Here is a 13,681-nt window from a genome sequence, read left to right on the forward strand (position 1 = left end):
AGATGCGAGCCTTCTGGGCTGGGGGGCTCACTGTCAGGAGTTGGTAGTGCAAGGTCGTTGGAATGCAGAGGAGCGGCAGTAGAACATCAACAGGTTGGAAGCATGGGTGGTTGGGTTAGCGTGTTTACGGTTCGCAGAGCATCTAGATGCTTGGGCGGTCCGAAAAATGTCAGCCAATGTGACGATGGTGACTTTCATCAATCAGGATGGAAGTTGGCGAATGAAGCCTTTCAGCTCCTTATGGCCTGCTGGGCCTACTGGACTTAGACCTGTTGGTGACCTTCAACAGCACGAAGGTTGCACTTTCTTAGTCGCAGACAGGACCCCACAGTGCTGGGCATTGATGCTCTCATTCAGGAGTGGCCATGCGGTGTCCTGCTGAATGTGTTTCTTCCCTCTCATCTGATAGACAGGGTTGTTTGGAAGATTGCAAGTCAATCTAACCCTGTCCTTTTAGTGGCTTTGGATTGGGCTCTGTGTTGCAACCGTCCCTTCCCGACTACTTCACTCCGCCTACCTTTCTTTCTTTGCACCTCCTCTCGCTATGGATTAACGCCTGGCTGCCGCGGTGTCTGCCTGCCGACCTCTCCGGCGTACCCAAACCGGCTTGAGTGCTGCCTCCCACTATGCTCTGCTGGTACCTTAGGGCGTGTGTGCCGCGCGGCCCTCACTCTTATTTCCTACTTGGCGCGAACCTTAGGGACGTCCCCCTGTGATGATGTCACACTGCCCGGATATTTAAAGCCTACGATGTTTGCTAGCCTTTGAGTTAGCAAGGGGGTATCTTACGGATGGGATTCGTTCTCTGTACCCAGCTATTCTGCCTCTCCAATCTTCCATTGGACTCTTTACACTAACGGGGTACCCGCTGCTCGGGGGCCTCACTTGCTTTTCAGGTCGCTATCAGGAAACCGGTACTCACTCCTTGAGGGCCCATGTTCCCTGACTCGCTGCCTGCTCCTACCTTCTCTTCTGCCTGGAAGGATTCACTATCTTCAACACCAGTGAGTACTACCATCTTCACCTCGGAGCTGTTCCCTGGAACCAGGTACTCGCTCCTCGAGGGCCTGCCTCCGTTCCGGCCCTGGTGCCATCTCCTACGTGGAACCGCTGTGTGAGTACATTAGCTTCAAGCCTCTTAGCTCTCAGGGATCAGGTAATCGCTCCTCGAGGGCCTGCTCTCCCTATAGTGGGGTCCTCCATACTGGGGCTTCTCAGTTCTTTCCACTACAGCACTGCTACCGGAGGAGTCGCTGTTCCAGTGCCTGAGGGATACTAGCCCAGCTGGGCTACTTCTGCTGCTCACCACTGCCGCCTCTGGTGGCTTCATCACATTGTCTAATAAAAGATCAATCTCTGTGTTTGTGTGTCCTAGCTGAGCCTGACCTGTGGCCCCTCACGGGACTTCCCCCTGTGGAGTGGTCAGCAGCCAAGGGTCCACCCAAACCTCACTAATTATAACACTCGGAAGCCGGTGGGCAGTACCCTCTGGCTCCTGTTTTGGAAGGATCTGTTGCAGCAGGGGCCCATTCTACACGAGGATCTAGGTTGATTTTGTCTTACGGTTTGGCCATTGAAAAGGCTTAGTTATTGATTGCCCACTTCCTTCAAAAATTGGGGAAAAAAAATCTGAAACACCCCCCCCCCCCCCAGGAATAAACATAAGCATTGAGTTAAATGTAAAACAGAGAATTTGAAATTACATTGGCCACAGAGGCAAAAAATCATAAACAATATATCTGAAGCAGGAAATCTGCGAGAGTCGATTGGACTGTTGGAACCACTCCACGTGCACAAATCATGGCGCCGCCGGCCAAGAAAGCCAAGGACAAACCCTCTGCCCAGCCTGCCTCCTGATCTAGAATCCCTGAATAAGTTATGGAATCCTTTTAACAACTTAGAAAAAGTGTATCTGTGATTTGCTTTTCTTATATCGTTAATCTTGACTTCCAAATATAGTCAAACCATATTTTCACACCTTTCAGTTGGTTTTGTTTGGGCCTTATTTTCACTAAGCAAAGAAAAGGTGAAAGTTGTCCCAATTAAACAAACTGAATTATTTTGCCACATCGAAAATCTGTGCTTAATTAATGGTACAGAGGTAGAATTTGATGTTTGCTGAGGAAGAATTGAAGAGCACTAGAAATTATTTTCAGAGGAACTCCACTCTGTTTTCTCAGTTTTTTGTACATTTTTTCTGTGGACTTTATTGTCTAATAATTCTTCCTGTAAACAGAAGTTCAGAGAAATATACGGTTATAGAAATTTTCTTGTTTCTGTCCTTGTCCACACAGGACTGTCTGTAAGATTCTGAGTGTTTTGGTTATCCCATATAGTCGTAGAAATATGAAATTCCTAGTTGATTCTGTCAGATTGGCCTGTCTTCACTGTGGGGTGAATAAAAATGGCAGCCAAGCACATGTATATGCAATTGAAGGGAGCTATGAAAGAGAACGAAAATAGGAGTAAGACCTGACTCCGAAGCATGGGAAAGGAAACCACTGAACCTCAACAGTTTTAGAAGTGAACGCTTGGGAGAGGGTTGTTTTTGTATATTTGTTTTTTTTTTTTAAATACATTTTGATATATGGAAGGTATTTTTATATTTAAGTCTTTATTAATTCAATATATAAGGAAATAATTTTGTGGTTTAACTTGAGTACCATTCTGGTTTCTTTTAAGCAGAGAGGTTGGATTGGGAGGAGAAGAGGAATTTGATGAACTAGACTACCTTGATAATGAGGATCACTACTGGTCTAGCCACGCAGATGTTCCCTTTGTGATGGAGAAAACATCAGCAGAGTCTCCAGAGCATGTTGTTCCAGAAGCTGAAATTTCCCCATTTGCTATAGGGAAACTCTCCAGGTGAATTCTTTCAGAGCCAGTAATGGGGGTTTTGATAAGTGTGAATGATTATAGATTAGCAACCTTATCTTTTTCCTTTCTACAGTCCATGTTTGAAGCCAAAGTAAATCACTAATTCTGATCAGAAGACTGTGAAAGATTTCAGTGGTTTCAGTCTGAAGGGATTATTCTAAATTGATTATTTTAGAAGGCAAACAATCTCCAAGAAGCTAGACTTTGCTATTTGTCAGAGTTTGGGAATAAAAGGCTTTTTCCTTTTCATTCTGCCAGACCAGTCCAAATGCATGGGGATTATGCTCCCCTGCCAGCAGATGAAGACACAACATCTGGTTTGCTGACATCAGCCTATATAGAATCCTGTGCTGTATTCAGCTTGGCAGTACTGTCTGTCTCCAGCAGATGGAAGGCAAGCATATTCTGTGCTGTATCTGAGACCTGGTTTCATCTGGGTGAAGCAGAAATTAGTGGAGGGACGTCCTCTTTCAACTGAGGCACTGTCAGGGTGATTGTCTGTCTGGACTCCCTCTTCCGACTGAGTTTAACCTTTTAGCCTGGGTGGCAGGGTTTCTTTGGAAAAGGGCTCTTTCCAGTGGTTCTGTGAAATTTTTTTTTGTCTCTTTCCTGGCTATTCCTTAGTGATCTTCTCATCACTTTCCTGGGGTTGAGGTTTCTTCCCTCAAAAAAAAAAAAAAAAAAAAAAAGACAGTAGTTCATCTATTTGAAGGGAGAAGCTGCCATTTCAGTGCTGGAACTAAAGCAGGTATATTTTTCTTTTTCTAAGGGCATTTTGAGGCAGAAGGAAGGGGGTGATGTTGGGCTCCTTTGAATGTGAGAAGTGAGTTTGTCTCTGTGCTGTGTGTATTATTTGGAAAATCCTGGTGGGGAAAGGAAGCCTTTACCAGCAGTGTGAGGGGAAAAAGGGGTTGGCAGGAAGGATAGGGTGAGCAACCAGGGGATGCAATATCTGCAGGGAGGGCCAATTGTTGGAGCCGGCTGGCCAATCAATTCCCACCAGCAGGCTCTCCACTGTTATGGGAATGGTGTTAAATCCTGTGGGCCTGGAAACCACACTGGGTGCTTTAGGCTCAAGAAGTGTGGCAATGGACGGACCTGGGGGAGTTTTCAATTTAAAGTCTATCTCCTCATGGTCAGTGGTTTTGGCTGAGTTTTTAAAATGCCTGCATCAGGCATTTTGTATGGGATAGAGCTCTGCCCCTGGAGCCTCTTCCTCCTCCTCAGCTTGATTGCCTCCAGCAAAGATATTGTGCCTTCAAAGAAGAGAAAGAGGAAGCAGACTGTGGCAGTTTTTTTGGAGGATGAGTACTCTGATTTGGCAGCTTCCTTAGACTTTTCGGAATTCAAGATTTGAGGAAAACAAAGAGGATTTGTAAGATGAGTATTCTCCTAGAGAGGAGAGGGACTCTCCAATGTTATGCCTTTTTCATAAAAAGGAATTAGATTGTTTAATTTTTCAGTCCTTGCATGTTTTGCATATCGCAGAAGACAAGGATGCAATCTATCTATTCATTTATGTATGTATTTACTTATTTAGCCAATCTTATATTACATTATTTCCAGGAAAAACTTGTCCAGATTGGCTCACATAAATTCACATTCATATACATTAAAATCACAAATATTAAAACATAGACATGCAATAAACATACATACCAACATTAAAATAAAACATGCATATCTAACATATATAGTCTTCAGTTTCTTTTTGAATATCTTCATGCTCAGATCTCAGTCCCATATGTAGAGTTGTAAAGGTGTCCTGTAAAAGGTACATTCCTGAGCAGTGAAGTGCAGAGAAGCAGTATAAAGGAAAGTCACAATATGTAATCATTATTAAATAATAGATTGAGGAAGTGGAACAAGGTGCAGGTGATCCTAGAGCTCTAGGATCATTTTACATATTTGCATACTAAAGATAAGAAATTTACATTACCCACTTAACAAAATGTTTAGCTTTCTTTTTATTTAAACTTTTCAAAAAATGTTATATTTACTACCCATACATAAAAAAAAATTTCATACAATATACCTCTCCAAAACAAAAAAGCGAATATTGTTAATCAGAGAAAATTACATCAGGCATATGAAAAATCCAGTCCACATTACCAGGGGGCAGCAAAATATGAAAAGAAAATATAGAACAGAAAGCATAGCAGTAAGAATTAAAAAAAAAAAAATCCCCTTACAATTTAAAACCTGGAGATATATAGCTTCATCCAGATTATCTACTCTCCACTTTTATCTCTCAGAAATGTTTCCAAATGACTAGAGTCAGTAAATACAAATGTATTATTCTAATACATGAAACCATTCTCTAAGAAAGAGAATGGCTCCTAATGCTAATACGCATTGCCTCATCAAGAGAAACTGTTTTCTTTGGCACTGTGTAGAATAAGGCATCAGGAAACACCTGCATTTTCTGACTGCAAAACTGAAAATTCTTGTTCAGAAAATATTTCTGTAGACTAATTTCTTTATCCTTGTCAGCACAGAAGGACACTAGATGAATGGTTCTTGAGGAATTATCTATAGAGGATTCAAGAAAAAGACAAATTGGGGCAATTAGGGGTCAATATATCCATCCTTCCTTCCTTCCACTAACAACCTTCTGAAGGAACTCAAAAACGAAATTTCAGATCTATTAGTAAACATTTGTAACCTATCATTAAAATCATCCATTGTATCTGAAGACTGGCGGGTGGCTAATGTAACCTCAATATTTAAAAAGGGTTCCATGGGCGATCTGGGAAACTACAGACCAGTTAGACTGACTTCAGTGCCAGGAAAAATAGTGGAACGTGTTCTAAAAATCAAAATCACAGAACGCATAGAAAGACATGGTTTAATGGAACAAAGTCAGCATGGCTTTACCCAAGGCAAGTCTTGCCTCACAAATATGATTTACTTTTTTGAAGGGGTTAATAAACATGTGGATAATGGTGAACCGATAGATGTAGTGTATTTGGATTTTCAGAAGGCGTCTGACAAAGTCCCTTATGAGAGGCTTCTAAGAAAAGTAAGTCATGGGATAGGTGGCGATGTCCTTTCGTGGATTACAAACTGGTTAAAAGATAGGAAACAGAGAGTAGGATTAAATGGACAATTTTCTCAGTGGAGAGGGATGGGCAGTGGAGTGCCTGTACTGGGACCCATGCTTTTCAATATATTTATAAAGGAATACAATGAGTGAGATAATCAAATTTTCAGATGATACAAAATTATTCAGCGTAGTTAAAACACAAGTGTATTGTCAGAAATTGCAGGAGGATCTTTGTGAGACTAAAAAATTGGGCATCCAAATGGCGGATGAAATTTAATGTGGATAAGTGCAAGGTGATGCTTATAGGGAAAAATAACCCATACTATAGTTACACGATGTTGGGTTCCATATTAGGAGCTACCACCCAGGAAAGAGATCTCGGCATCATAGTGGATAATACACTGAAATCTTTGGCTCAGTGTACTGTGGCAGTCAAAAAAGCAAACAATGTTAGGAATTATTAGAAAAGGGATGGTGAATAAAATGAAAAATGTCATAATGCCTCTGTATCGCTCCATGGTGAGACCGCACTTTGAATACTATGTGCAATTCTGGTCGCCGCATCTCAAAAAAGATATAGTTGCGATGGAGAAGGTACAGAGAAGGGTGACCAAAATGATAAAGGGGATGGGACAGCTACCCTATAAGGAAAGTCTAAAGGGGTTAGGACTGTTCAGCTTGGAGAAGAGACGGAGGAGGGGGGGGATATGATAGAGATATTTAAAATCATGAGAGGTCTAGAACGGGTAAATGTGAATCTGTTATTTACTGTTTCGGATAATAGAAGGAATAGGGGGCACTTAGCATGCAGCACATTTAAAACTAATCTGAGAATGTTTTTTCACTCAAATGCACAATTAAACTCTGGAATTTGTTGCCAGCGGATGTGGTTAGTGCAGTTAGTATAGCTGGGTTTAAAAAAGGTTTGGATAAGTTCTTGGAGGAGAAGTCCATTACCTGCTATTAATCAAGTTGACTTAGAAAATAGCCACTGCTATTACTAGCATTAGTAGCATGGGATAGACTTAGTTTTTGGGTACTTGCCCCAGGTACTTATAACCTGGATTGCCCACAGTTGGAAACAGGATACAAGGCTTGATGGACCCTTGGTCTGACCCAGTATGGCATGTTCTTAGGAATGTAGTATATCTGGGAGATAGCTGCTTTTCCTTGGATATAGCCAAATTCTCTTGAAGATATTTCTTAAAACAATTCCGATGTAAATAGTAATCTGGTTATAGGAAAATTTAAGAACTGAAGATTCTTAGCCCTCAATGAGTTTTCAATATTTTCCAAGTGTATATGTATTAAACTATCCCTAACAAAAGCTGCCTGGGAAGCTTGTACCACATTTATTTCAGATTTCATAGTACTAACATCATCATTCCCTTCAAACCAGCATCATGCTCCTGTAATTTAAACACCATATCTTCAGAGAATTTCTTCTCCATTCTACTAACTACTCTCCAGACATCTACTAAGGATAGGTTTGCTGGCTTCATAGCAGACTCTGATGTCTCTCCCAACACATTTATGAGAGCTGGAAGGGGCAGTCCAACTGGCATAATACCAGCAGCCAACGTTTCACTCAAAGATTGACCATTATGAAGTGAGTCATTCACACATGGTTCTCTACATATTTTCATTAGTAAGTTTTCAGTTGCTAGTTTCCTCCTCTAGCCACCACTCTCCATAGTCCCAATCAGTCACCTTTTGCACTTCTACTCCTCTTACTGGGGCCCTCCGCACATCATTGAAGTAATCTGAGGCAGAGCCCCGCTTATCCAAGGAGAATAGTTCAGGTTATAATGGTGACATATTACTGCCAGTGCTAAGAGGCTCCCAAACTAATTGAAGCCTCTACTTCAGTACTTCCAATAGCTAAATTCCTAGAGTGTTGGACGTGCATATCCATAAGATCTTGGGTAACATCAGGCGAGGAGTAGATCTCACCCTTGCGTTTCTTCACCATGGGATTCAATAGCCAGCGATTTTTCCCAACTAAGGGGCGCGCCCTTTTGGTGCACAGCTTCGGCAGTGCACTGGCGGCTACGCATTGCAGGCCTGCTGGATTTATGGGTCTGCCCGCCTCGCCCTGATGTGAAGAGCTGCTCCAGGATGGAGGGGGGAAGGGACCAAAAGCTGGCAATGCATTCCTCTCAAACTCACTGCACTGTCCTCCTCAGTCTGGTAGGCCTCTAAAATGTTTAGCTTTTGCTAACCTCTTGAAAACATGTTTTGATAACTGCATAGCTAGTTCATTGGTGTATGGATGAGAGGTGTAGAACTATTGAACTCTTTGTGTTAACAAGCAATCTCTGAGAGACCTGTTTCATTGCATGGTAACTTGTAGTGCTCTCCATAAGATGTTTGCTATTCTGAATAAAAAAGGCTTTTCTCTTCAAGCTACTGGTGTTAAAGCATTTATTTATAGTCCACAATGCAGAGGCAATAGGACCCACAAGGTTAGCCCAACATACAAGAGTGCTCTAACTCTAGTTTGTTGCTGTCTACAATCCTGACTTGCAGGTATCTATAACAACTGGATACCAGTCTATCTTAAAGAACGCGCCAACACAATTTTTTAGCCACTACACACACTCCTGCTCATCATAAAGTAACTTATGAATGATAGTTAAAATCTTAAACTGGATCTACCACTTTATTGGAAGTCAGTGCAGGCCACACAACACAGGCAAAATATGATCCCATGCATTAACACCAGTAAGCACCCTGGCAGCTGCATGTTGCACAGGCTGCAAGACATAAAGGGGTCAAGGCGATGTCTGAGCTGTACCCCTGAATGTTTATAATTAGAGATTATAAGACCAATGATTGGACCTATTGGCCATCAGAAGTTTCTGTTAATTCAGATCTCTTGCCAACACTGAGGTCTTATCTCTACATCAACTTTATAGTTATAATATTACAGTCTTAGCAATTAATCATTGTTCACAGAGATTAATTTCATTTTTCTCCTGCAGTCCATATTGATTTACATAGCTAGTTATTTCCCTATATTGAGTGTATACTAGTTATATCCCTAATTTTTTGGTCAAGATTTATGTCACCAGATATAATCAAAAAATCTTTTTGCCATGCTTTTGATAATGTACAGGAAATATGAATAGCTAAAGTCTGAAAAGATAGCAAAAAAGAGGCAGAATATTAATTTTCTCTGCCATGATCCTATACAGCCATAACACGTTATAGCCCTCTTACCTCTTCATATCTTATTTATTTATTTATTTTTAATTTTTATATACCGAGGTTCTTGTATGAAATACAAATCACTCCGGTTTACATAAAACAGTGAAATGCCCAAATAAAGGGGGGCTTTACATATCTTGTGAGATAGTTTCAAGCAATGGATATAGTTCAAGTGAAAACCGCTGGTTTGGATAAACCCCAATAAAGAACCTCAGGTACTTCACCTTGATCTTTGCCCATTTGAATGGAAACTTACCCTTTAGGCAATTATTAGGGAATTAGTTACTGAGATATTTAGTATCTCAGACTTATCGATATTTACCTTGAAGCCAGAGACTTGGCTGAAATTTTCCATTTTAGCCACTATCCTAGAAAATGAATGCTCGGGAGCAGTGAGTGTAAATATCAGCAAATAACAATAGTTTATAGCTTGTTGCTACAACTTGCACCCCCCAATATCTCAGCTTTTATTGAAAATCTTATATGTAAAGGGTTCTAGGAAAAGTGCAGAAAGCAGCAGGGATAGGAGGCACACTTGATGTGTACCACGACCCGCCTTAGTTTTCAGAATACCTTCTATTAACTTTAATGCAAGTTTCTCGCCCCTCATACAGCTTTCTAATCCAAGTGATAACATTTCGCCCAAGTTCATCCTCTCCAAAATTTTGAACAAGAATTGCCAATGGACCCTATCAAATGCCTTTTCTGTATCTGTGAAGAGCAAAGAAGGCAGTATCTCTTTTCACCCACCATATCAAATCCAGTATCTTACATTATCTGCTGCCATTTGACCAGGGATAAAATCAGACTGATCCTGATGAATCAAGATTGTGATCATTGTATTCAAATGGTCAGCCAACACCTTGGCAAGAATTTTTAAATCTAAATTGAATGAGATGGGTCTATATGATCTACATAAGGTAAGGTCTTTACCACACTTTGCAATCACAGAAATACCAGCCAAGTTAATTCCCAATGAGAGAGAACCTTCTAAGAAGAGTCTGTTAAACATCTTAGTCAAGGTTTTAACCAGAGTAGGAGTGAATTGCTTATAAAATCTAGCAGAGTACCCATCTGGTCCAGGGTCTTGCCTTCCCTAAAACATTTTATAATTTAAAGTACTTCTTCCTCCATAATCTCCTGATCTAAAAAGAATTAGTGATCCAGCGATAAAGTAAGAAGTCCCATATTAACCAAGTAGTTATCAATTATGTCCTCTCCGATAGACACATCCTAGCTATACAATTCCTTGTAGAAATGCAAAGATTGCTCCCTGATAAGTGTTGATCAGAGAGTCCCCTGAAGGTCCCTTAAGTTTCACTATGTGATTTGGGGAGAATTTATTCTTTAGTCTCCTAGTTAGAAGATTACTAGCCTTGTTACCCAATTTAAAAAAACTCCTTGTGAACAAACTCCATTTGATAGAATATACTGTCAGAATCTAGAGAGCGTAAATCACTCAGACTCCACTCCAACTTTGAGCGTAGCCAGAGCTTGACTTTGTTTATGAAGTCCCTCTAGATCAGCTCTGATGCTCTTTTTATTTATTTTTTTTAATGTGGCTCTGGGTATAAACTTGCACTGAACCACTGCTTTAAGGCAAACTCATAAAACCATAGGAGACATTTGTATCATTGATATGCAAATATTCTATAATATCTCCTATCAGCTGTTCATGTAATTCATGTCAATAATTCATTGAGTTTCCAAAAAAGTCCATCTGTGTCATTGCTTTGAAAAGAGTAGACCATCCACACAGAAATGTGGTCTAACCATGTGATATTACTTGAATTGACCCCGGACACTTTAGTGACCAATGCCTTATCCATTAAAAAGAAATCTGTACATGAGCATGAATTATAAGGTTTAGGAAAAAAAAAAGTATAGACACAGGTTAATGGCTTTAGTGTTCTCCAGACATCATTTTCTTAGCATTTAGACAGGTGAATCCAGAACCAGTGGCTTATGCACCTCTACCAGCAGATGGAGATGGAACAAAGCTGACAACATGGGGTATATACCCCTGCAGTGACATCAGTCTGCCTGTATTCTCTGTCTCCAGCAGGTGGTGGACTTGAATCTCCCTTCTGGGAGTTTGCTTTAAGTTTTAGAAGGAAAAAATGAAACGTAGTTCACCCTGCTCTCCTGTGGTGAATTCCTGAGGTGATATCTTTGGATCCCTCCCTCAGATGAATGCCTTGGTCTGATAGTTGGTTTTCAGTAAGCATGGACTTAGCTGTTAAAAAAACAAAACAAAACAAAAAAACCCCAGGTGAAAGGCAGCAGGAGCACGGCAGTGAAAGTATATGCCCTCTCCCCCAGCAGCTGGAGATCAATTCTATACTCAGCCAGGAAGGACTGAGCTCGGGTAAAGATTAAAAAATAAAAAATAAAAAAAAATAGAGGGGGGTTTTAGAAGGGATTCCTCTCATCTGGTTTCTGTGCTTGGTGCACCGTTCCGGCGGTCATTCCCGCCTTTGGGGGAGTTTGGGGGACATGGATAGCCTGGTAGTTTGAGCAGTCTTTTGGCTAGGCCCCGCTCTCAGGTTTTTCTTGTTCGCCATGGGCAGTGTTTCGCACGCTTTTTCCGGCGCATTAGTTTGCCCTCTTCAGTTCAGTCAGTTTGTGTGAGTGTTTGGCTGAGCGTCCAGGTGTGTGTCCAATTTGGGTGCCTTGTTGGATGCTTAGTTGTGCGCCTGATTGGACGACCATTTGATTAGGGGCATCTGCGTTCATTCACACATTTATCTGTGTGGCCACGTGGGAGCCCAGTTTTTCGATGCCCATCAAGGCACAGTATTGAGTGCCTAAATTTTGGGCACCTAGTTTTTTTGCAGCACGAATAAGCTGGACCCACAATCCCCAAATGCTTATTATAGTGTACAGAAAGAATGATGGTGCCTATAGCAAAGAAACCTAAGTACCTTACCCTCAGTGCTGCTTGTCATATTCAGGCATATCATCCTGGTATTCCCTCTAACTTGTGACAGCATTGCTTGGAGGCTCAGGGGAAATTGCCTTCATCTGATTTTACTAAGCCCAGTTCTTCCCAGCCTGATGCGGGACTGGGAAAAGAGCTGCCAGAAGAGTTGCCCTACTTCGGAGCTCCCCTAACTGGTTCGTTAGTGGGAGAAGGTAGTTCTCTGGGCTCAGGACAGGTACCCCCTGGTTTTGGCATGGATCTCTCTGCCCTTTCTAGGGTAGAATGTTTTCAAGGACTGCAGTCTTTTTTTTTTCTTCTTCAGGTGCAGTCCTCTGCCCCTGCCAATCTTAACAGATCAGGGTTGCAGGCAGTGAAATCCCATTCTCCTGGTGCTGCGGGTAAGCATTGGGGGTATGCCTAGATTGGCTGCTGGTCTTCCCAATAAGGGGACCCAGATGGCACAGATGATAAAGCCAATCCTTACTCCCTAGAGGATGGGGAAATTCCTCTGGGATTGGAGCAGTATAGAACTAGGTTGCGTTTTTTTTCATAGAGATGAGTTACCGGCTCTGATTTCCCAGATATTGAATATATTGGGAGTATCTTGGGCTGAATCCATGTGGGAGCCAAAGAACCCATTTTGATTTTTGTGTAAAGCCTCGTTTCTTTCCTAATATGGAGGCCATTCAAGAATTAATTAATCTTGAGTGGGGTGCCCTGGAAGCTAATGTCAAAGGGGGATGAGTTCTTGGAAGGACTGTAGCCCCTGGATCCAGCTGTGTGAGAGCAGCTGCACTTTCCAAAAGTGGATGTGCTTGTGTGTGCTGTTACTAAGTGGACGACTATTCCCCTAGAAGGGGAAGCAGCCTTGAAGGATGCTCGTGATAGAATTGAGGCCAACCTCTTAAGCAGGCCTTTGAAGCAATGGAAGTGAATTTGCAGATAGCTACTTGTTGTTCCCTGCTGGCTTGCTCTTGTTTGCTTCTCTCTCAGAAGGTTGATTGATTGTGGTGTGAATGCCAGGGCAGTGATGGAACCAGCAGTTGCCTTTTTGGCAGATGTGGGCTGTGATTTAGTCCACACTTCAGTCAGAGTGGTGGCTTTGGTAATTAGCAGCCAAGCGTCAGCTATGGACGAGAAATTGGTCAGCTGATGCAATCTCCAAGTCTAACCTTATGAAGCTGCCTTTTAAAGGCTCACTGTTCAGAAGCAAACTGAAGAAAACATCCAATAAGTGGGGGTTAATACCAGGTTCCTCATTTGCCAGAGGGTAGGAAATTAGATGCCATGCTCCTTCAGCATGAGAGGCCGTACTAGGGGATATAAACATTTTCGACCCTGCAGAGGAGCGAATTTTCAGAGGGCTTGATCTTTGGGTAGGTCTCAGTCCTTTCATCCCAGGCAGGGTGCAGGCTCGGATAGTGGAACCCCCTGAGCCTCTCAAGGAAGGTGTGCCGACCCACCCCTGGGAGCAGGAGATAGGGGGTCGTCTCTTTTTTATTGGAGATGGGTCGAAATCACATCAGACCAGTAGGTTCTGGAGATGAGATGACTATGCGCTGGAGTTTTGCAGTGTTCCTCGGGATGTATTCATGGTGCCTCCCTGCAACTCTCTGCAGAAGATA

The 13,681-nt window shown here is 42.1% G+C and overlaps 1 protein-coding gene across 9 annotated transcripts in view; it reads left to right on the forward strand.

The window, feature by feature from the left end:
• DHX57 (DExH-box helicase 57) overlaps positions 1 to 13,681 on the forward strand; it is a 473,349-nt gene that overhangs the window by 78,827 nt on the left and 380,841 nt on the right. For 7 of the 9 annotated variants that reach the window (XM_029594371.1, XM_029594374.1, XM_029594373.1 and 4 more), the window contains one exon: positions 2,683 to 2,865. The exons of 1 other annotated variant lie outside the window; for it this stretch is intronic. In XM_029594371.1, the coding sequence (XP_029450231.1) occupies positions 2,683 to 2,865 (183 nt within the window). The remainder of the gene's footprint in view (positions 1 to 2,682; positions 2,866 to 13,681) is intronic. One more of the 9 variants, XM_029594372.1, reaches the window with a different exon arrangement.

This window comes from Rhinatrema bivittatum, chromosome 3 (assembly GCF_901001135.1).
Source record: "Rhinatrema bivittatum chromosome 3, aRhiBiv1.1, whole genome shotgun sequence".
Lineage (NCBI taxonomy): Eukaryota > Metazoa > Chordata > Amphibia > Gymnophiona > Rhinatrematidae > Rhinatrema > Rhinatrema bivittatum.